Source organism: Nelumbo lutea, chromosome 3 (genome assembly GCF_056320005.1).
Source record: "Nelumbo lutea isolate HS-2025 chromosome 3, American lotus-T2T, whole genome shotgun sequence".
NCBI lineage: Eukaryota > Viridiplantae > Streptophyta > Magnoliopsida > Proteales > Nelumbonaceae > Nelumbo > Nelumbo lutea.
In genome coordinates, this window is record NC_142686.1 from 35708551 (window position 1) to 35732798 (window position 24248).

Genomic DNA, 24248 nt, shown 5'->3' on the forward strand with positions numbered 1-24248 from the left:
ACATCTTTTGCTTTCTGGGGTTTTCATCAAATATGGCTAACAGCTTCTGGGCTTTTGCATGTGGGGCCTACCTTGCAATACCATAAGCTGTTGCATGAAATCCCTCTCAAACGGGCACTAGGATTGTAACTAATGACTATCTAATAGCCAATCTTAATCTTCTAAAGACTTTGTCCTACCAAGCTTTATTACAAATTTTTCTAGGTATACAAATAATCATAATCTTCACACCCCCTCCATGTTATATGTATGCTTAATTATACTCAATAGGAGTGATAATTTTTAACACAACAAACTTGTAAGTTATACCTACAGGTTCAAGAAGCAAGAAGCATGTCTAATGTCCAATATGGGTTGAGTACTTGAGTCACTCGTTGGGTCAAATAAAAGGGATGGGCCAGGTAGGGTTATGACTTATGAGTACTCATTGGATCAATTACATGAGAGAACTCGCCCTTTTAGATGTATTTCAATACATGGTTTCAAACCGTCATTGACCCAGTCAGACCATTTGGCCCAGAAACTGTTCAATCAACCAGTTCTGTTTCTCACATGAATCGGAATGTTGCCAAAAACTGTTGACTTGGCCAGCAACATGCTGACCTGGGCCATCGAATCATCAACCCATTTGACCTAGACAATGGTTTTAGCCATTTTTATTTATTTTTAAATGCAACTGGTCATCCATTCAGACTGGACTATCGACCACTGACCCAGACACCGGTGGCCAAAGTGGTTTCGGTTCCGGGCCAGTTTTTAAAACATTGATTCAATATGTTCTTCTCTCTCTCTAATTCTTTATTTATTTATTTATTTTACAATTGGGTCTAATTTTTTATATAAATGGGTTGGACAAACCTAAGTGATATGAGGCACCTTGTGAGAAACCCAAAGACATTTCTCAAATCAGGTAAAATTTTAGGTAAATGGATTGCCACGTTCCTACAATGGCAATGCTCTAATGCAACAACGATTCATGAGTTTCAAATATTTAAATGGGTGGATTAGTTGGGTTGCAACCAATGGGTGTGGGTAGTTGGTGGATTAGGTTGGGTTGCAACCAACATACATGTTAGAAATATGTGTTACTAATGGGTGTGGGTAGTTGGTGGATGGTTTTTCTTTTTGAGTTTTTTTTTTTTTCTTTTTTTCCAACCGGACACGACCCAACCCAACAGAATTCATCCATTTGACACCCCTACCCTACCAATAGACTTTTTGTTTTTTTTTTTGAAGGCCTCGTCATGGTGTAGACTAGTTTAAAACCTTAGCACATTACTTGTGTTGAAGATGATTTGAGACATGAATTTGGTGCTCCGAATATTTGTTTAGAAGATCATCACTATAAATCAAAGAGAGCACAACACTTGCATAGAAGATCATCCTTAAAACTGCAATATATGTCTGGTTTCAACTTTCAAAATCATCAACAAGTAAGCATTTTACGAGGTTCCTTAAAAACTTTGATACAACTTTCTGCATCTCACTTCGCTATTTCAGTATTAGATGACTTCTCTTGGGAAAATTGAGAGAAACTTATTGAGCATAAATATAGGTGTGGGTAAGTCAAATTAATTGTGCTGTCACCCAGTTCACAAATGGAAACGTGTCTATATAAGAAAAATATAAAAGGAAAATCTTAAAAACAATGCTCATGCTAAATATATAACATGATCACATTATCTAACTTAATCATATATCCCAAGAACATATAACAGGCATCAAACATCAATGTCATCTTCCATCTCATACACTGCTTGCAGGGGACCGCTTCCTGATACAAAACTGGTCTCTATAGGATTGGTAGGCCAGTTTCCAAAGAGACACACCTGTGGTTCAATCCTGTTCAATCGATTCCATTCCTCATCTGAGAGTGACCAGTTGAAAATGTCTATGTTTTTCCTGATCCTTTCAGGATTCAGACTGCAAGGTAGGACACTTGTTCCTCTTTGCAGTCCCCAACGCAGAATAACCTACCAAAGTTTAAAGTACACAGATCTTGTTAGTTTTGCTATTCTATCATGAGTACAAGCATTATGCATATGGATATACCAGTAAATGTGTATGTGTGTTGCACATTACAATTCTGATGATGAAGATGATGATATTAATAACAATAATTTTATTGTCCTTATCAGAATCTCCTTGTAGCTTTCTCTCTTTTGGTTTGCTATGTTCTTCCTTATAGTTTATATCAATGTTTCCAACCTGCAATCCAATTGGAATGTGGACTGGCTAACCTATCACCTAGCCAAAATTTTGGGTTCATTTCACTCCAAACCTCTTTTTTACAAAATACCATGGACCCGGCTCACAACCCAATAACTTCACTGGTTAGACCGCTAACCTCTTTGATATGATCAATGGGTCATAGTTTAGACAACTATTTTGTTTTTTCTTTTTCTATTTTTACCCATTTTCATCATTAATAACAATTATTCTCATTTACGACACATTTTTATTTAGTATGATGATTAATATAATATTAAAAGACATGCCCAATTTTTAAAAAAAAATTATGAAAATTTCTATATTTTTTTTTGTATTTTGTTTTTATTATTTAATTTATGGCATCACAAGTTAATTTGTTTGAGCTGGATGATTGAACTGCTGACCTACCACCGGGTGGGAAGTGTAGTTCCAAACTTCCAATTGGTTTCAAAAGCATTGGTTATATACCAGTGTTTTTCAATACATGGTCAAATTGGCCAATTAGACCAACTATCACCCAACTAAGATTCTAGGGTCCTTTTTACCACTAAACTGCTTGCCTGCAATAAAAATAAATAAATAAAAAAAAATAACTGTTGACTTGGTCAATAACTTGGTGGCCGGGCTAATTGAACCATTGAACTATTTGACCAGGTTAGTAGAGTCATAGATTAGCTATTAATTCTCAATCTTTATTTTTTTTTGGTATTTATTTTCATCTTTTATAAAAATAATTATTATTTATCACATTTACTTTTGTTTAATATAACGACTATATAATATTAGAGATGTGCCAAAAATTTTCCACAAAATTTCTATAACTTTTGTATTTCTATAATTATTATTTATCACACTTACTTTTATGATTATGACATCATGAATTGACCCATTTGACCTAGTGGTTAAACTGCTGATCCGCCGTCATGATAGTAAAACCAAAAACGGTTCTTTTTCCATGTCAGTTTTAAAAACATTTGTTTTTATACCATTAAAAATCATGGGGTATATGGTCAATTATGGAATTTAATGGTTAGAAATAAATACTTTAGATATAGGAATTAATGAGAGAGAATGGGAGTTAATACCTTGAAAATAGGAGTTAAAGAGATAGAATAGGATGAATTGAATCTGTTTTTTTTCTTAGTTTTCTGAATATGAAATGTCATTTATCAGCAGTCAGTAGTCATATATCTTCTGGGTTATATGTATCTAATGACCAGAATGACTCGAAATATTCAATGAACTTTGTATCTGTTTCTCACCATAGATATATTCTAATCAAAAGGGATGTTTTTTTTTTTTCAGTTTCCTTTTTTTCTCTCTAAATAAAAAGACCATTTCAACTCAATGTCCTTTGAGATAATTACCACATCATGATAAACTGTCCAATTCAATAAAAAAACATAGAGGAATAGTCAAGTTTCATGCTTTAAACATGATAATTCGTACAAATATTAATGAGCATGCATATTGAAGCACATAAAAGAAAACTACTAGTTTAAAGACTTAAAATCTCACAGAACAGTGTTTTAGCTTATGCCATTAATTTTCCTAGGAGAGTTAACTAATGTGGCTAAGAATGTGGATCAATGAAGTGGTGCAATGAGGAAGTGGGATTGCACCCTAGAAACAAAGAAGAATCTCCTAGGTCAGATGTGTCTTTCTCAAACAATAGGCAAAATTGTTCCATTTTTAATTAAAAAACACTAACATGAAAATTTCCTTCCATGATAAGGAAAAAAAACTCTATGTATGTTTAAAACTTCAAAATGCTTTTCTCTAATATAAGCTTCCTAAGAAATAGATCATCCACAGAATTTATCTGCGGTTATACTTAAAGGAATATGTTTTCCAAAATATAAATAGGAAAATTGTTTTATAATATATAAGAAATAAATTTCATCCGGGACATGACAAGAGCTCTAATTTTAAGCATACAGAAATCCATTCTCTTTTTTTTTTTGTAATAATTATAAGCATAAGAAGAAAAAGAAAGTGAAAAACCAGTCCAAAATTTTGCATCTAAAGCTCAATTTCTAGAATTCAAAGAATGACTGGAATAAAAGCAATTAACCAAGTACCTGCTCAGGTGTTTTCTTGTGGCGATCTGCTATTTGTGCAACAACAGACAACTTCATCATGGGCCCATGTACAGATCTTGATCTTCTGAATGTCATACGTGGAGTTCCAGGTTCATCTTCTCCACCAGATCCACTGTCAGGTCCTCCAGGATTGGATGCTGGTACACCTAAAGGAGTGTGAGCAGATACATGGATTCCTTTTGATTGACAGAATCTTACAAGTTCTTCTTGTCTCCAGAAAGGATGCAACTCCACCTAAAATAATCCAACCATACATTAATCAGGAGCCTATTCAACAGTCCAAAGCTTCAACTGCAGGTAAATAAAAGGAATAATGGTATTCGAATTGTATAACTTCTTTCTAAGATCTATACAGTTCAGTGTGACGAGTAACTAAAACTGCAACTTCAACATGGACTGCTGTCTGGTATGTCTAGTTATAGTTTGTTTATGTTTAAAGCTTCGGAATCGTTGAATAAGTAGGATTAGAGTATTCTTTGAATTGAAATAGGACTTTAGTTTGAATCCTACTAGGATTATTTTCATTTTTTTTTATTTGATCAGAAGTTCTACTAGGATTGTTATGAGCCTAACAGTATGAGTCCTAGAATTATTATGAGTTTGAAGTCTACAAATACATACAGTTCAGTGTGACGAGTAACTAAAACTGCAACTTCAACATGGACTGCTGTCTGGTATGTCTAGTTATAGTTTGTTTATGTTTAAAGCTTCGGAATCGTTGAATAAGTAGGATTAGAGTATTCTTTGAATTGAAATAGGACTTTAGTTTGAATCCTACTAGGATTATTTTCATTTTTTTTTATTTGATCAGAAGTTCTACTAGGATTGTTATGAGCCTAACAGTATGAGTCCTAGAATTATTATGAGTTTGAAGTCTACAAATACATATTGACGTTCTAGACAAAGATCAATGAAGTTTATTGAGTTTATGCTAATTATGGTGAGTGATTTCCATAATTACTCTACTACCAGCACCTGGATGAAGCATAGACTTATCCTACCAAATTCTCTGTTTTACCTCAAGATCTTGAGATTGATTGAATGAGTAGAATCTTTGCAAGTTCATATGCAAGTTTTGCTTGGGTTCAAAAATTGGATGGGTAATACTAACCTCCCTGCTCTTAGGAAGAGGTTAACGAGAACATTCCCACATTTATCTCATAAAAAAAATGCCCTTCTAGATTATCATCTTTCTATCCAATCAAAATTCATTCAGTGAATCCTTCATCTATTTTATTTTTTATTTTTTCAAACTTAATACTAATTTTTTATCTATTGGTACTTTGGTAGCATTGCAACGACATTGTTTACTAACTTTTTTTTTCCTGATCATTGTGTTTTCCAGAACATTGCCTCAAAAGACAATTAGGTTAATAGATGGTGTTTATACAATTAGGTTAATAGATGGTGTTTATATCCTGGATGTTGGGTCCTCACCTTTTGTTACCAGATGTCCTCTTCATGTTGGACATAATGTTTCTCCAGAGTCTGTTGATTGGATACTGTTTTGGTATATTCAATTTGGTCAGTTGTCCTTTATTCCATTGAAGTTTTTGTTCCCTGCTTTGTTTGAGTCCATTAATTTATTTAGTCTTCAGTAGTTCAGTGTAAGAGTTGTCAACATTGATGCATTTTATAATCTAAATAATAGAAGATGTTTCATTGTCCTTCATTTCATTGATGTTCTCCTTTTGATCTTGTTCATACAAATGTGTGGGATCTTATAATGTTGCTTGTAGGTGTGGATATTGTTATTTGTTATTGTTTGTGGATGATTTTTCTTGTTTTTCATGGATGTATTTAATGTATTCCAGGTATTAGGTTTTTCAACTTGTTTAATCTTTTCATCAGATGGTATTAACATAATTTGGTGTTAAGAAAAAGTTTTTAGATTCAATAATGCCAAGGAGTATTTTGAGAAAAATCTTGCATCCTATTTGAATTCTTATGGTGTAATTTATCCAAGTTCTTGTGTCTACATTCCACAACAAAATAAAGTGCAGAACACAAGAACAAACATATTCTTGTATGTTGTGTTTGTTCAAACATATTCTTGAGGTTGCCAAGGGGATTATGTTCAGCAGTTAGATACGTAACACCTTTTAGTTTGATTTATTGCAAAGTTTGTCAAGTGTGTTTTCTTGGGATATGCATTTATCCAGAAGGGGCATTATTGTTTTGATCTCATAGGTGGTATACAATTTGTTTCTATACATGTCACTTTCTTTGAGTCGACTACTTTTTTTTTTATACTTTTAGCATGAGGGTCGACTGGTTTCCAAATGATATATTCAGATCTATGGGATTGATTATGAAGAGACTTTCTCTCTTATAGATAAGATGATATCTATTCATGTTCATCTATCACTTGCTTCTCATTATATTTAGCCTCTTTGTCAACTAGATGTCAAGAATGCATTTCTTAATGGAGATCTTTATGGAGAGTGTGTAAGCTCATGGATATTCCCACCTGATTTTTACAATGACTTACCTAGGAAGAGTGTGTAAGTTCAAGAAGTCACTAAATCATTATATGGCTCAAAACAGTCTCCCCGTGCTCAGTTTGACTGTTTCTTGGTGCTTTGCTAAGGGTTGGTTATTCTCAACTTCAGCCTAATCATATACTATTTGTTAAGAGGCAAGAACAGTCCAATACATTTTGATTGTTTATGTTGAAGATATTATGTCCTTATTGGTGATGATGAGCATGACATTGCTAATCTCAAAAAGTTCTAGGAATGGGGTTTGAGATTAAGGGTCTTGGACAACTGAGGTATTTCTTGAGGAACAAGGTAACTCGATCTCATCATAGCATCTATATCTCTCAGTACAAGTTATGTATTAAATCTTCTAAAAAATACAGGGAAACTAGGAGCAAAACCCGTTGATACTCCTATTGATCTTAATCACAGGACCAGTGCCACAGAGGGGGAGTTTCTTGGTGATTGTAGGATGTATTGAAGGCTTGTTGATAGGCTGTTATATTTATGCACGACTCAACCTAAAATAGCATATTCAACAAGTATAGTGAGCCAGTATATCATATCATGCACCTTGCACCACTCATCTTGCAGTTGTGTACATGATCCTTACATATTTAAAGGGCTGTCCAAGGAAGGATATTCTATTATCTAAGCATGATTAGTTGTTTTCTCCTGATAAATTTCTAATCATGCTCTAAGCATGATTAGTTAAGGATAAAAGTGTTTATAGATATAGATTATGCAGGCTCCTTTGAAGATAGGAGGTCTACTTCAAGTTTCTATGCATTTATTGGAGGAAATTGGTTTCTTGGAACGGCAAGAAGCAATGTTTGGTAGTTCGTTCCAATATGAAGACAGAATACATGGACCCTCAAAGGATTTATGGCACATCGGGAGAGTTGGGCATTTCTTGGGATATGACTTTAGTGCTTTATTGTGATAACAAGGTAACAATTAGTATCGCCTATAATCTAGTTCAGCACAACTGCACCAAACATATTGAGGTGGATTTTGTCATTTTGTTAGAGAGAGGGTGTTGTTTGGGAAGTTTGTCTCCCTTATGCGAGGATAGATCAACAGCTAGTAGATGTTTTCACCAAAGGAGTTCCTTGGCTTACGTTGCAGGCTACTCTTGGCAAGTTAAGAATGCTAGACATTTACTCCCAATTTGAGGGGGGAGTGTTGACAGATTGACATATATCTTTTTATTTATTATTGGATCTTATATTATTTGATTCTTATTTGTGGTTAGTGGGCTATTAGAATGTTTTTATTATTGGGCCCATTGGCCATGTTTTCTTATTTGTTGTTGCCACCTTATTAAGGATATAGATGTAATTTACCTTTTAATAGTAAATTAATATAAAAAGTAGTGGGGACTCCTTCAACCCCCACAACTTGGACTGTTCTTTCACTCTCTTCTTTATTATCTCCTTTCTCTTCTCTTTATTTGCTGCAATTTCCTGCTATTTTCAGTTTTCTTGCATTGTTCTTCATTGATTTTTCTTGCTGAACTAATTCTACTAAAAGCTTGAAGTAACCCAGTTTAAGCAGTGGATCAAAATCTTGATCAAACATAATTTTCTTTGATAGCTCAAGATCAAACATAATTGCATCTTTCTTTTTGTCTATTGAAGATTTAGTCATACTCACATATAATAAATAAAATGAAACTGCAAAACTAGTTAACTACATGGCCTTTTAGATTGCAGTGATTGTCCGAACAAAACAAAAAATCTTGTCAAATCCTCTTTTTTTCCTTAATGATTGGTAGGCTTTGTAGAAAGATGAAACAGAGTTATGCAGTGAGATAAACATGATTGCTGTTGGATCACTTAAGAACAGACATGAGAGAGAAAGATAACACCAGTTTGGTTCATGATAGAGTTGAAGAAAGGGAAAGTGACATGGGTTGCTTTAAAAAGACCTGCCCTAGTTTTAGAAATTGTTTCTAAAAAGGATGGATTATTTGGTTGTAAAGATCTGGGAAATGTTGGTAGCCTTACCTTAAACCCGGGGAGATTAAATTTTCTCAAGTTGAATTGTCCAGCTTAATAGCTACCTAATTTGATTTTGGGTGTACATGTTACTACACAGAAGCCTGGAAATAGGAAAAATAAAATGAAAAATACAGTTTTACTGCACTTTCTAGTAGTATAACATCATGATGGGTATTACGATAAATGAACTTATATGAGAAGAAGAAAACAAAATGGGGATAAATGAGGTGTTCTCACCATTGAACTAAAGATTCAACTTTTGGAGAGTGATTTGGTGCAATATGAGGCCTAAAAAGTTAAGAAATGGTTGAAAAGGATTTTAGCTAAGGTAGTAATGATTTGAACGGTATTGAATGCTATCATATCATGAATTGGAAGATGACGTTATATATATATATATATAGCAAATCTGGAAACCTGTTTGCAATGAAGCCTTTTAAGTAAATCTTCTTTTCCTTATTTCAAATTTCTACAGCATAGTGCAGGGGCCTTGCTGTTTTGACCAAAGCTATGTTTAAAAAGGAGAAGCTGGAAAAAATATGACAAGAAAGCTGCAAAAGAAGAACCAGAAAAGAAAGGCAAATGGAGGTAAATTGAAAACTAAAGATTTTATAGAGGGTAAAATGAAATTATGGCCCAATGGTAAAATGTGTATCTTGGAAACTAGGCAACTTGGGTTGCCTGAAAGTCTAAGTAGCAAACAGGTTTCCAGGTTATATATATATATATATATATATATATATATATATATATATATATATATATATATATATATCCAAATCCAAGTCTTCTTATCAAATGTTGAAATTCAGCCTCAGATGATGAAATTTTCAACTGTGCCCGGTAGAAGATATAGTCCCTGATAGACAAGAACCTTTCTACATGATTCATGTAGTCAACTTCAAATAGTTTTCTTTTTTTCTCTTTTCTTTATATTCTCATCAAATGTTGAAATTCAGCCTCAGATGATGAAATTTTCAACTGTGCCTGGTAGAAGATATGACCCCTGATAGACAAGAACCTTTCTGCATGATTCATGTAGTCAACTTCAAATAGTTTTCATTTTTCATTTTTTTTTCTGGTAAGTATAGCTAATACGCAATTCTGGTACATACAAGTTCTGTGATCTTGGCTTCTCATGCTTCTAATTTTGAAGAAATATGCAAGTGACCATCCATTGAGCAAAACAATTGATTCTAGTGGTATGTTCAATTCCTAGAAGAGAATAAAAAATAACAAACAAATAAACATTGTGCTAACCTGATTTACTGCTGGTACAACTTTTGAAAATTGAAGCAATTCTTTGATCTGCTGAACACTGAAATTACTGATGCCAATAGCTCGAACCAAACCAATCTCCACTAGACCTTCCAGGGCCTTCCATACCGGCTTCAATCTGTGAGAAAATTGCCGATATTCACTCCCCGACTTTGAAGGAGGATCGGTAGCATCACCAAATGCTGAACTCTCAGGCCAATGCACTAAATACAGATCCAAGTATGATACTCCAAGGTTCTTAAGAGAAACCCTGACAGAATTCTCAATTCTCTTGACAGAATTGGTTGTACAATACAGTTTAGAAGTTAAGAAAACATCCTCCCTCTTCAGGCCACCTCTGAAAGCTTCACCCAGTGCTTCGCCAACTTCAATCTCATTCCCATAAAGGTGGGCACAGTCTATGTGACGGTAACCAACATTCAGAGCCATTTTCAAAGCTTCAATGCAAAGGTCTCCACCACTCTGCCATGTTCCAAGCCCTATGGCTGGGATCTTTTGCCCAGTATTCAATACATAGTAATTTCCTGTCGCCCCTCCTTTTCCTTTCATATTCCTAAACTCCTTGAGAAGAATCAAAGGGAAAAGTAAAACCAAAACAACAGAAAAATACTAACAAGCTGTAGAACAGAACAAATTGCAGAGATTTAAACTTTTAGAATGGAAGACCTAATAACTTGGATACTCAACCAAGGAAGAGTAAAACCCAAATCAATGAATTAACGAAAGAATACAACAGCAAGACAGAACAGTAGAGGGGAAAAGGGAAAAAACACACAGAAAAAAAAATCCAACAAATCAAGAATTATGAATATCAAAGAGTAAGACAGTAAGGCAATCTGAGTAACAAAGAGTAAGACCGGATAATCCTAAACCCTGGGGAGGAAGACACAACTGGCCGAAATCAAACAGAATGTCCTTACAAAGTCAGCAATGGATGGAAGAAATTCAGTTCAAAGAAAAAAAGACGAACAATCCAAATCCTATGCAGGAAAAAAGAAAACTTTGATGAGCCCCGAGAAAAAAAAACTGCAACTACCCAAACAACTTCAGCAATGGAAGAAACAAATCCAGATGCCGAAACAGCTCTCCTTTCCCTCCAAAAGAACCACCCGGGTAGGCTTTCACCTCCGAGAATCCCAATCTACAGGTGTTAACATAGCTGCACAGTAGTCCAACGACCATAAACAAAGAGAAAACAAACCCAACTCGAGCTCATAATTTGCTAACAGATAAAGCAGCTCCTCAAGCAACTTTTTCCCCAAGATATCACCCAAAAGCCGAAAATCCTCTCTTCTATCGTCCTGTGCAGGTCACTGTACCCAGAGCCGTGTCCAACATCACCATCACCAAAGAGAAACAAAAGCAAGAGAAAAACTTAAGCAATATTAACATAAACCTCTCTGTATCTTAGAGGTTCACTATTCAGAAAATAAAGAGGTCTAAATAAATATTTGCAGGCAAAGAAAAATAAAGCGCGAGAAAAGTCAGGAACTTAGACAAAATTTCCAAGACTCCACCTTTCCACACCTAACTGAGACGACTGGAAATCAACCAACCACCTACCATATAATAACGACATTCGTTGACGAGAGAAAACTCGTGAGCCTGCGCGGATTTAACGGAACTTCCCTTCTTCATCTCTCCCTGTCTGGGTCTCTGTCTCTCTTCCTCTCCGGGGTGTTGCTTCCTTAGAATAATATTCTGAAATCTGAGCAAAGGAAAGATGTAACGAAGCATCGCTTCAAGCCTTCCAACGGTAAAGAAAGATGTAAAAAAACTAAAAACGCTATCGTCCTCTGAACGTGTCGCGAACAACGAGGGTGGTGCCTTTTAGCCGTCGGATGGGTACCAGATTGGATCCTCGGCCGGATTCCTATCCGAGGGACAAGATAACCCCCCAAAGCATCGCTTTATATTACCAACTACCAAGATTCTCTTTTAACGGACAACCATTGTTAACTTAAACCGTTAATTTGAAGTCGATCTCGTTTTGGGCTGCTTGCTCCAAGCTTCCACGTGCAAGAACTGTTCATCAACAGAAGTCCCAGCCTGTTTGCTTGAGATGGGTCATGGGATGAATCTTCATTTCATTTCTGGTTTCTTTGTGGCTAAATTCCTCTCTCAAGAATAAACATGGTCCCATGGATTTGATTCGATTCAATGTTCCTCAGCACCATCAACATGCAAGAACATTGATTCAATCATTCAATGTTCATCTCCACACCTTGTATTGAACCATGTTCATGAAACAGTGCCTTAGACTCGGTCAGACTGGTTGGACCGGTCGGTTCTTTGAACCGGCAAATGGATAACCTGGCCAGGTCTGATTAACAGTCCCTAACCGATTATTAATCAGTGCCATAAATTAGCCTCAGAACCAGAACCAATTAGGAGCCGAATCTCCTATCCACAAGAACTCTGTCCACACCTACCCACAATACACTACCCCCCAGTGAATCGAGAATATCTCCCCCTGAATAATGCTATAAAGAGGATGAGATGTCCTCCATGTGTATTGCGATAAACATGAACAGAGTTTCTCGTAGACGGAAAATCTGGATTCAGCCAATTATCCAATACATACCCGATTATAGTTGACATCCAAATTTCCCTATGATAATAACAACTTAAGACTTTATTTTTGTATAATAATAAAAATGGCTATAAAATAGTAAACTATATATGTTGATAGAAAAAGGGTTTTAACAAAATTATCTTGTATACCGTCTATCATATTTGATCCTTTTTTTTTTGATAAAATATAACAAAAAAAAGAAAGCCAAAAAAACTTTTATATATTATTAACTATATAATCGGTTTAGTTCTTAATCCATTTGAAACAGTGACTGACCCAATTATTAAAAATCTTAATCAGAACTGATATAATCAGTTTGATCAATTTAGTTCAATTTGATAGACTTCACCCATTGACAGCCCTGCCTTTGGTCTTAAATCTAACAATACTGCGATGGACGGTTAATTGGAATATTAGATGAGATTTCTTTTTTCTTTTTTTATATTATTTTCTTTCCTTTCTCCTTAAGAATTGCAATTCTAAAAGCTTATAATCTTGGGCTTTGAATTCAATAGAGTGCATTTTTCACCAAAAAAAACAAAAGAGCTCCTAGTTGCATGAGTACAATTCTCTTTCTTTTTTTTCAATTAGTGGATGCAATTAATATTAATTAATACTGTGAATTGAGTTTTATGATGTGATGTTTCTTGGTAAAATGGACCGAAATATTTTAGTTATTATTTCTACCCTTTTTATATATTAAAAAAAAATATTTTCCACTGCTTTTAATTTAATTTTGATATTAATGGAAATAAAAGAAGTCTTCAAGAAGTGAAAATATAGCTCAATTTACAAAGTAGGAGCAGAGGATAGAGATAGAACTAAGTGCTTTAGACCGGCAGGAGCGTTGAAGAAATAGGACTGGTTGATTGAAGAACCATTCAGGCAATTAGTTATATTTTATCTTAAAATTGTATTTGGGCCAAAAATCATTGATTTGATCAGCGACCTGCTGATACGGGATGTCGAACTGTTGATTTTTCAACCCGAAAAATGGTTTTAGACATTTTTTATTTTAATTACTTTTTCTAATTTTTTAAATCAGAACAGACTGTTCATTCGAACTAGATGGTTGAACCGATGACTCAAAAACCAGTGGCCAAAACAGTTTTGGTTGTAGGTCGATTTTTAAAATATTATTATTGATAAGCAAATTCTTTCCTTCTTTGCATCATATAGACATCTATTGAGCTCTAATTCTCAGTTTTTGTTTTCTCTTTATTTATTAATGTGATTCTTGTGGTTTTTCATTTTAACAAGAACAATGTTAAAGTCATGGTTTTCAAAACCAGACCAGACTGGATAGTCGGACTGGAGAAACTGGGAACTGGTCTGTTTTACACCAAAACTGTTATTTTGTTAAAAATCATTGATTTGGTCAACAAACCATTGATTCAGGCGATCGAACTGTTTGAACTGTCCAACGGTTTTGGCCGATTGATCATTTTTTATTTATTTTTTATCAGAACCAGACCAGACCGTTTGAATGACCGGACCATTCAACCCTAAAAACCATAGACCCCTGACCATTTCATTGTCCGATTCGATTTTAAAAACCTTAGTTAAAGCTGCATAGAATAAGAAATCAAGAAACTCCAAATCCAATGGACTAGTCCCAAAATGAATATTGAAAGCCTGCGACTACATGATCATCAACCGATTAATTGTTGTGTTCTGTCCACTTCACGGAGACAATACAAACTGTGTTCTGGGACCAAACAACAGATGGACCATTTAAGTTTAACACTTCAACTCGTTGATCATCAACCAACTAATCGAAGAGTTCATTTTTGCTAGGACAGTGTTGTAACGCATGGCTAAAATAAAAAATTACGACCTTAGATTTATTGTTATGGGTCTATTAAGACGTTACACTGACTTTATAGATACATGTGTCTTCTTAATTGAGTATTGAAATTAGAAAATAAAAAAACCAGGGACCTATCTTATAAAAGGACTTAATTGTCCTTTGAATTAATTTCATCTATCATGAGTTGATGGTGGAAGGTATGTTTATGTCCTTTGTGAAAAGACAGGGTATATGTTTTAGTTTTATGAGAAAACCCAGGGGCCTTTGAAATAATTTGACTTCTGCAAAAATGAAGAATGTTTTAGGTTTTTTAAGCAATTTTTCAAATTCCTTGCTTAGGAAAAACAACCAAAAATATGGAATTGACAATTCCAATTCCACTTTGATAGTTTTTACCGAGAAAGATGAGAACACAATGCAATTAAGGCATTACGTATAATTGCTGGCTGTTCCAAGTTGACATCTAGTCATCTAGATGAGAATCCTAACAGTACTACCTAGGGCTGCCATTCTGCCCATGTTTTTCAAAATAGGACCGGATTGGACGGTCAACCTGGAAAAACCGGGAATTGATAAGATGACCGGTTTCGTTTTTCTCAAAAATTATTGATTTTGGTCAGTGAACCGTTGAATTGGGCGGTTAATCGTTTGAACGTTTTGAGTTTTTTTTTGTCATAACAGGGCGAACGTTCGGTTCAAACGGTCAGACAGTTTTGACCCAGTAATCGGACCCCTGACTGGGTCGGTTTTAAAAACCGTGATTGTGCTAATGAATCCGTTCTATTTGACCAAATCTAACTGATTATATTGATTTTAGTTCTGTGATTTTATTGCAATTAATTAATTGGATCAGTTCTGGTTCTTACTTGTTTTTGAACCAATTAAGACCCAAACATTGAGTTAATAATATATAAAGGTATCCTAGTTTTTTTTTGTAATTTTCATTATATTTTATGTCTAAAATGATAAATTTAATAGATAAGAATAAGATAATTTTAATTAAAATACTTGATTTATTAACATATAAACAATTTACTCTTTTACTATATTATCAAAGATAAAGTTTTAAGTTGTTATTAACACGAAAAATTATTGATATCAGTGCAATCAGGGGTCAATCCAATTATCTCAATTAATAATCGGGACAGTAACCAAAATACTTGATTTATTAATAAATCATATAAAGAAATTACTCTTTTACTGTCAATTTTATTACGATTATATTATCAAAAATGAAATTTTAAGTTGTTATTAATATGGAATATTATTGATATCAGTGTAATCAGGTCTAATAGGGTTAATCCAATTATCTCAATTAATAATTGAGACGGTTCTGGGTCTATGACATTGTTCCAATTAATAACCGGTTTAGGACTGGTACACCTTGCCCCGAATCAGATCCGACCTGTTGACAGTCCTAAAACTATCTTATAAAAAGTATGCCCTTGGCCTAACCACTGATCCTACAATATAGTCATGATACCCCCTCTCCTTTTCAAAAAAAAAAAAAAGGGCTTGTCTAGTCTGCCTTTGATGGTGTTCTGGATTTGAGTCAAAATAGAGACCTTATTTAGACTTTGCCCAATTGAAAGTGTAGGCCTTCAGTCAAGCACCTCCAGCCAAACCAAGATGAGAGCTTTCTTTCAAAAATATAAAAAGTAGTTTGGGCATCTCAAAATGAGACTGAAGTACTACCAGACTTGGTACCATTTCATGATTGTCACTAAATAGAAGGATGTTTTGGTCCTTTTGGATACCCAACTTAATTAAGATTGAAGGAAACTCAGTCAAATCTTTCATACTAGGAGGAATGGAACCTAAACTTGTTCTAAGGAACCTTTCATACTAGGAGGACGGTTGATGGTTTGATCGTTTGGTTCGAATGGATGGTTCGTTTTGATAATAAAATTTTAAAAATAATTAAAAAAAAATGGTCAAAAACTGTTGAATGGGTCAACGGGTTGATGGTTAGACTGCCTGGGTCAATGACCGATTCAACAGTTTTTGGCCAAGGATCAGATTTGGGCTAAAGTGGAATCAGTTGCCTAGATGATTCTCGGGCTAAACCATCCGGGTCAACGGCGATTCAAAAACCATGGTTTGTGTTTCATTGGAGAGTCACAAAAAAGTTGAAGCAGATATGCTCTACCAGGGGCTAGGGGTGATCATGGCCCGGGCCGGGCTTTGCACTTATGAAAAGGGCTATAGCATAGGCCCGGGCCTGTAATACAAGCCCTAGCCCAGGTCTACACGGTCCCAGGCTGGGGCCAAGCCTGATTCCGGGCCAATGTCTTTTATATATAAAACATTACATATCTATAATGTTTTATATTAAATGACATAACATGCATATAAACTTTTATTATATATATAATATAAAATATTACATATAATATAAATTATACATGTCATGTTATAATATATATATATATATATATATATTATAATATAATGTAAAATAATATGTATACATTATACACAAAATGTGTAAGTTTAAATATATACGGACCAGCCCGAACTTAAAAAATTAAGCCCAAACCTGACCCTAAAATTTACAAGCTTAATATGGGCCCGGGCCTGGGCTTGTACACATTGGGCCAGGCCAGTCCAGGCTGAAATGATCGCCCCTAACTCTACCTATACATAGGACTGCGAATAGGTCGAGTCTACCCGATACTTAATTGAATCGAATGACTGTTTACGTTGGTTCCGGGATGCATCTTCCTGATTAATATTTGGGTCAGGATTGGTTTCTTGCTATTTTGAATTGATTTTATAGTTAATAATTGGTATTTTTTCGCATCTTTGGTTATATTTTATGTTCAAAAGAACAAACTCCATAGATTGTATATAAGATAATTTTGGTTAAAGACATATTTTATCAATATTATTATTTTTATTAAGGTTATAATGTTATCAAAAATAAAGTTTTAAGTTGTATTTTTCATAAAAATATAATTATCGACCTCAATTCTCAGGTATAACCGGGTTAACCTAATTGTCCCGATTAATAAATGGGATGATTTCTACATGTCATATATATGGAACCGATCAATGGTTCGGGACTGATATGACTGGTCCGAACCCATCTAGGATGCAGACAGACTGGATCATGATCCAATTCGAATTAAAATCAGATCCTATTTTACCTCCCATGGTAAGCTACAATTTGACCAAAAGTCACATGATTCGAATCTCCTACACTTGGATGCATTGGCCTACACTAATTCACGGAGTTAGATCACCTCCCAACAAAAATCGTTCCAACAGATCCTCACTATAAGATTATGATGCGAGTCTGATTCACCTGCTAATAAAAGATGTTTTAACACCCTCTCGACATGATCTAACACTGCAGGTCCCACTTTTAAGATGGGTCCCAGTCTCATGGTAAGATGTGCGGTATGAGATCGTATTGGAAGAGTGTGGAACAACTTTTGTTGGTAATCCCAACTCTTCTTATGATCCACTTTAAGACTGGACCCATTATGTATGAGATCTACAGATATAGACTATGTTGGAACATATTGAAATGGTTTTTTGTTGAGATTTGAGAAGACATCCGGAACACACAGAGGCAGTTTTAATTAATCAAACTCTTGAAAGTAAGAGTGGGTGATTATCATACTAGAAGATATCTTGTTTGAGAGTCTAATCAATCAAAATTATGCCTTAGGTAAGAGTTGGAGATCTGGACTGAAGTAAAATTATTAACAATAATTCTCACTTTTCTTTGGGCCCTCTATCTTCCTTACGTGCAAACGTGCAAGGTTTATAATATCGAAATGCACGATACTAGTAAATTTAGTATTTAGTATTTAGTATTTTATACAATGTGTAATTTTGTATAAATATTATATGTTATAATATATATAAAATATTATGCATATTGTTTCATACATACAACATATAGAAAATCTGTGCTTGGGCCTAGGTTTTTTGTTAAGGCCCAGCCCGGGCCCGTATCAGGCCTGCAAAATTTAGGACTGGGCTTGGGCTTAATTTTTTAGGCCCGGTTCGGATGTTTATATATATATATATATATATATATATATATATATATATGTATGTTATTTAAAAATATTTAATAATTGATGTATTATATATTAAATAGAGATTAAAGATTTTAATCCTATAGTCTTAGACCTTAACAAATTCTAATTTAGTATTTAATGAAATATAAAAATTACTAAAAACAAATTAATAAATCCTAATTTTCTCGGCTCTCTCTCACCAATTTCAAAAAACCACCGTCGCACCCAATCTCCCCCTCTCACTAAAAGACGAATCTTCTAGTGATGAAGACTCCATTGGTGAAGATAAATCTGAAGTTTAGAGTGGTTGCAAGTTTTGGATAATTTTGTAACAATTTTAAATATTTTATTACTTATTTATTTACATTAATTTGAACTATTTTTTCTTAGTTTGCTAGTATCTTTTTTATTTGTACGAGTTAAATGGAAGATGGAGTCCCTTATAGAGATGTTTAAAGTTGTTTTGTGGATATTACATGACAATGGATGGTTATTTTTTGATAGATATTATAGGTTTTAGGTTGATTTTTTATTGATAGAAGAATTGGTTTGTTAAAATTATCATTTTTAGCATACTAATGACCAATTGAAACTTATAAGTTACAAGGTATAATTATTTAATTTCTTTTATGTTAGAAGCTTTTATCTTGATATTAAGTTTAAAGTTTCTTACAAGTTACTATAATCTCCATGACAATAAGTGAAAAAAAAAATACAATTGTTTAATTTTGGAACTAAAATACAATAATTAGGCCCAGAATCTTGGCCAAACCTAGATAGGGCCCGGGCTTATATTTTTAGGCCCATAATACAGGCTAGGCCAGGCCCTAGCTTAGCCTAAACCCGTTGTTATGAAGGCAAGGCTCAGCCTGGACCGGGCCCGGGATTATATTTTTAAGCCCATAATACAGGCCAATCGGGCCCTGGCCTAGCCTAAGCCCGTTGTTATGAAGGCAAGGGCTAGCTTGGACTGGGCCCGGGCTTATATTTTTAGGCCCATAATATAGGCCAAGATGGGCACTGGCCTAGCCTAAGTATGTTGTTATGAAGGCAAAGTCTGGCCCGGCCCATGATCACCCCTAGTTTCAAGCCTAGAACATGGACCAAGCCGAGCATGAGCCTAGGTTATAGCCCCTATAGAATTGTAAAGCCTACACCATCATTCCCCCTATTATAGGCACAAAGTTGGTATGCAAAGAGTGGTCGACAATAGACCATGGAAGATAGAACTTCATCAAGCAATTAACCATTGAGTAAAAAAACAGACCTAGTATCAATACAATTCAGCCATGGTTTACTTTGGCTCAGTTTGGAAGGAGTACAAATATAAATTTGTAGAGTACAAAATCTTACATTTTATATTTATTTTGTACTGTACATATTTGTATTTGTACTCCTTTCAAACTGAGCCTTTGGATCAAAATATACATCTTACCAATGAAAGCAAAAAAAACCCAATCATGGGGATTAAGGTGGTGGAGGCAGAAGGGTAGCGGTTCTCAATGGTTATATGAGAGTTCAGGTGGAGGTGGATTTGACAATCACTGCGAGTCAATGTTTTCAAACTGCCATTGACTAGAGCGGTTGGATCATTTGGCTCGAAAACCATCCAGGCAACCAGTTCCATTTTACCCCAAACCCGGTCCTTTGCCAAAAACCGTTGAATTAGTCAATGACTCATTGACTTGGGCGGTCGAACCACCGACCCGTTTGACATATTCAATGGTTTTTGGTTTTTTATTTTATTTTGTCAGAACGGATTGTTTGTTCAAACTGGACGGTCGAACCATTGACCCAAAGACCGGTGGCCAAAATAATTCCAGTTTAGGTCAGTTTTTTAAACATTGTTGCAAGCTACAAAAGGTTTCAAACTGAAAAGAAGGGAGCGCACTTGATGGGTTCAGTTTTTCTATGAACATCTACTAAATAATTCTTACAACTACAGACCTTTTGTTAATTTAAAGGATTTGTTGCAAACTTGCAATGCACACTAAAGCTGCATTTGGTTGCAGTGAAATTTTATTTGTACTAGTACAAATGTATAAGAGTGCAAATGAAAAAAAAAATGCAAGTTCCCGTTTAATTTTGTTTTGGGTTTTAATTTATATTGTTTAATGTCTTAATTCATTTTAAAACCAAACAAAATAAGCTAAAATTTAAAACAAAAATAGGTCAGAATTTACATTCAAATCATTTTCACTATCATAGTTTTGCATCAATAAAAATTTATTTGAATTGCAACCAAATACAGCCTAAATAATTAACCTTAGTGCAATGCGTGGCCATTTTTATAAGAGTTTTAAGGTGATTCTTTAAAACAGTCATCATATCAAAAGGGAAAAAGGAAGAAATGCTCCAAATAAAAAATAAAAAAACACACTAAGGAATTGGTAAGATGAATTAATTGGTAGATTAATTAAAGAAAAAAGGTTGAAGGAGTCAAACTCTATTCATATTCATTAATATAGTTTAATAATTTTCCATACTTAAATGCTGATTAAAATCCAAAAAACATCAACACAAATGTTTTGTACATCTTGATACTTGGATTGTTCCTATATTTTGAATATTGTAAGAAATTGTTGTATTTTTAGTGGTTTTGAGGAAAATTCAAAATATATAAATCTCTCTCTCTCTCTCTGGTTTTGTCATTTATTTATTTTGTCTTTATCTCTTATCCTAGCCTCCCACTTTGCCTAGGAAAATATGTGTTGTCCAACTTATAAGTTACCTTGTTATCTCTATGGGTAGAAACCCATTAGAACACGCTATACATTGTGTTAACATATTTGTGTGAAGTTGGGGGTGCTTTCACACCTGTGCACACATGCCAAGCCAATCCGGGCCAGGATAGGTTGAGATTTGGGCATGGGTGTAGGTGCAAGTATACAAACAGCTATGTTTTAAACATAAATCCTTTTTAACCGTTGCCTAAGGGAAACACATTTATCTATTGAAGTGCTTTTGTGTTTGTACATTCTCTATAAATAGGGAATTAGACAACACGATGACACACAATTACTGCTATTACATTATTTCAACACTATCATCCTAATAAGAGCACCATCTAAAGTGATTCAAGGAGGACTGATAAGTGAGTGTACATCCACTAGAAGCCTATAATTTGTTTCATCTTATAAATTGATTTGAAAAATCGAATTGTACTACAAGGGGTGAATGCAATTTTAAGAAGAATGACCAAGTGACATGATTCAGGTCATTTCACACCGTTTTTGCACTTTCAATTTACAATTTTGCAATTCACAAACATCTTTTGCTTTGTTTCACACCTCAAACTTTTGTTTTTTTTTTTTTCGCGGCTTACATGGGTTCAAAGAGTGCAAAAATGGTCAGTTCTATTCACCCTTTTCTACCTCTATATTTACAATAGTTTGTAGTTGTCTTTCTAGATGTCTTGAGAAGTTTTTGTTGTTTTTTAGTTATAGGTATTTCTAGTGTCATGTGTTGGTTGTTTATTTGTGCACTTGTCCCTTTGTTGGCTTTTAATGAGTACCAAAAAGGTAGAGGAATTCAATTTGGATAGAAACATATTGGAAAGAGCAAAATCTTTGTGTATGCACACACGTGCTCAAAATGCCTCATTTGATGATTTTAATGGTTAATAAGTTGGGCAGATTTGGTTGGATCCAACCCATTTAATTTCAATTAAATGCATTATTAATGGGTTGGTGTATCATATGGTTTGGATTGAGGCTCAACTCAACCCGCAACCCACCTAATTGCCACCCCTAGGTTGGATAAAGAAGAAAAACAAATAAGCCCTAGTGTGGCCCTATTACTTGGTGCAGAATTTTTAAGCATATCCTGGTCTAATAAAGATGACCTTGGGAGGGTTCAGCTACCATATCTATATTTATACTACTTTTAAAAGTAAGAATGAGAGTGTTGAACTTTTGTTTGACTAAAATACCCCTATTTTTGAATTTGGTCCCCCGTTAATTATGAGGACAAAATGTAATTTGAACTACTACTTTGCACCTCCTCTAGTTTTTTTCTCATTAAGTCTTATATTTAATGCACCAACTCCCATTATCTTTCAATGAATCCCATGTTTAATTAAAATACACATTTTTTAATTTGATACCTCTTTAGTTGTGAGCGGACAAAATGTAACATGAACTACTACTCTTGACCCTATTCACATCCCTCTCATCAAGTTTTATATTTAAGGTTTTAACTCCTATTCTTTATGATTGGATCCTACATTTAATCTACTTTTCTTCGTCAATAAATTCTATCATCAATATATCCAATACTTTTAACAATATAAAACCCATAATTTTTAAAATTGACCAAGAAATAATATTATTTTTCTGTCTAGCAGCAAGTAAGCATTTCAACCATCTAGGTTAGATGGGTCACCCATGATGTCATAGCTAAATAATAAAATTTTCAAAATAGAAATAAATACAAAAGATATAAAATATATACAAAAATTTGAGCACATCTATAGTGTTTTATTTTAATCAAGTTAAAAAAAATAAGTGTGATAAATAATAATTTTTTATTGATGTTGGGAATGAAATACAAATCTTAAAACTGGCCCAAAATGAAATTAACAAAATTTTTCTCTTATTTGGTGGCAGGTCAACAATTCAACCTTTTGAGTCAAATGTGTTAACCATTCATGTCAAAATTAAATAATAAAATTGAAAAAAAAAGGATCAAAACACAGAAAAAATGGAAATACAGATATTCAAATATATTTTATACTAATATTTTTAAAGAAAAATAAGTGTGATAAACAATAATTGTTTTTTATTAATTATGGAAATGAAATACAAAATTTAAAAACCAACTCAAAAATAAAATTATTTTCCTATTTCTCAGCAAATCAACAATTCAGCCTTTCAATTCAAATGTGTCATCCATTGATATCATAATTAAATAATAAAAATAAAAAAGATAAACAAAAAAGGATATGAAAAGAATACACAAATCATGTAAAGAACATTTGGGCACATTCCAATATTTCATCTAAAATTGAAAACATGTTAATAGTTTATTACTATCATCATCATAATTACCATCTAAAATTGTCATGAGAGTATACATACTTTCCTGTATATAATAAAGTCCAAATAGACCCCAGGATTGCATATCTAAGTAATCTAACCGTTGAATGAGAAACCCCACACTCCCGTTTAGGCCTTGACTCAATTGTATCTCATGATCTATAAGTGCAAAATTTTGGTTTGGTAGGCCATAACATTATTAATCTTGACAAAGGCACTTTTCCTTACCAATGCTTTTTCACTCCGATGTTGTCATTGAGATGTCGACTTTAAATGATATGATTGTTGTTGTTTACTAAGAGATAAATTTGAATTTAAGAGCTAGTTTTAAATAAAAAGAAAATATGATCCCTAAGTTTTTTCTCTTTTTTTACTAGTGTAAGGACATAGGTTTTGCATGTGTACAAAGCTAAAGATATAAGTTAACTTTTATGACATGCACCAAAACCAACCAGGGAAAGCATCCACTTTATATGGTATAGATTTTTTGTGATAAAGAACATTATTGCTGGTCGCCTGGTCCCTCTTGATAGAAGTGTTAATTTTGACCCCTTTCATATCCTTCTACACTTGGGATTCTGTTTCTTTAGACCTGAGAGAACTTGAGTTCGAAAAGGGCTTTCTTTTGCATGGATCGCCACCAATCTTACCAAGAATTGTTGCAAAAATCCAGGAGTCTTCTGCTCTCAACTTAAAGCGAAGTATGCAGTGGAGAATGA

General features: G+C 34.0%; 1 protein-coding gene across 1 annotated transcript; it reads right to left on the bottom strand.

Annotated features, from left to right (window-relative positions):
* Positions 1-1539: 1539 nt before the first annotated feature.
* On the bottom strand, positions 1540-11826 carry LOC148864217 (aldo-keto reductase family 4 member C10-like). The gene is made up of 4 exons (XM_088980622.1): positions 11638-11826; positions 10057-11387; positions 4293-4547; positions 1540-1973 (listed from the first exon to the last, which is right to left on the bottom strand). The coding sequence occupies exons 2-4, from the start codon at positions 10621-10623 to the stop codon at positions 1722-1724; spliced, it is 1074 nt and encodes a 357-aa protein (XP_088836748.1). The 5' UTR covers positions 10624-11387; positions 11638-11826; the 3' UTR covers positions 1540-1721.
* Positions 11827-24248: the final 12422 nt, after the last annotated feature.

Coding starts and splice junctions, on each gene's coding strand:
- LOC148864217 (XM_088980622.1), bottom strand. CDS start 10,623: ATGAAAGGAAAAGGAGGGGCGACAGGAAATTACTATGTATTGAATACT. Junction 4,548..10,056: donor TTGTACCAGCAGTAAATCAG/GTTAGCACAATG, acceptor GGATTATTTTAG/GTGGAGTTGCATCCTTTCTG. Junction 1,974..4,292: donor ACAAGAAAACACCTGAGCAG/GTACTTGGTTAA, acceptor AAACTTTGGTAG/GTTATTCTGCGTTGGGGACT.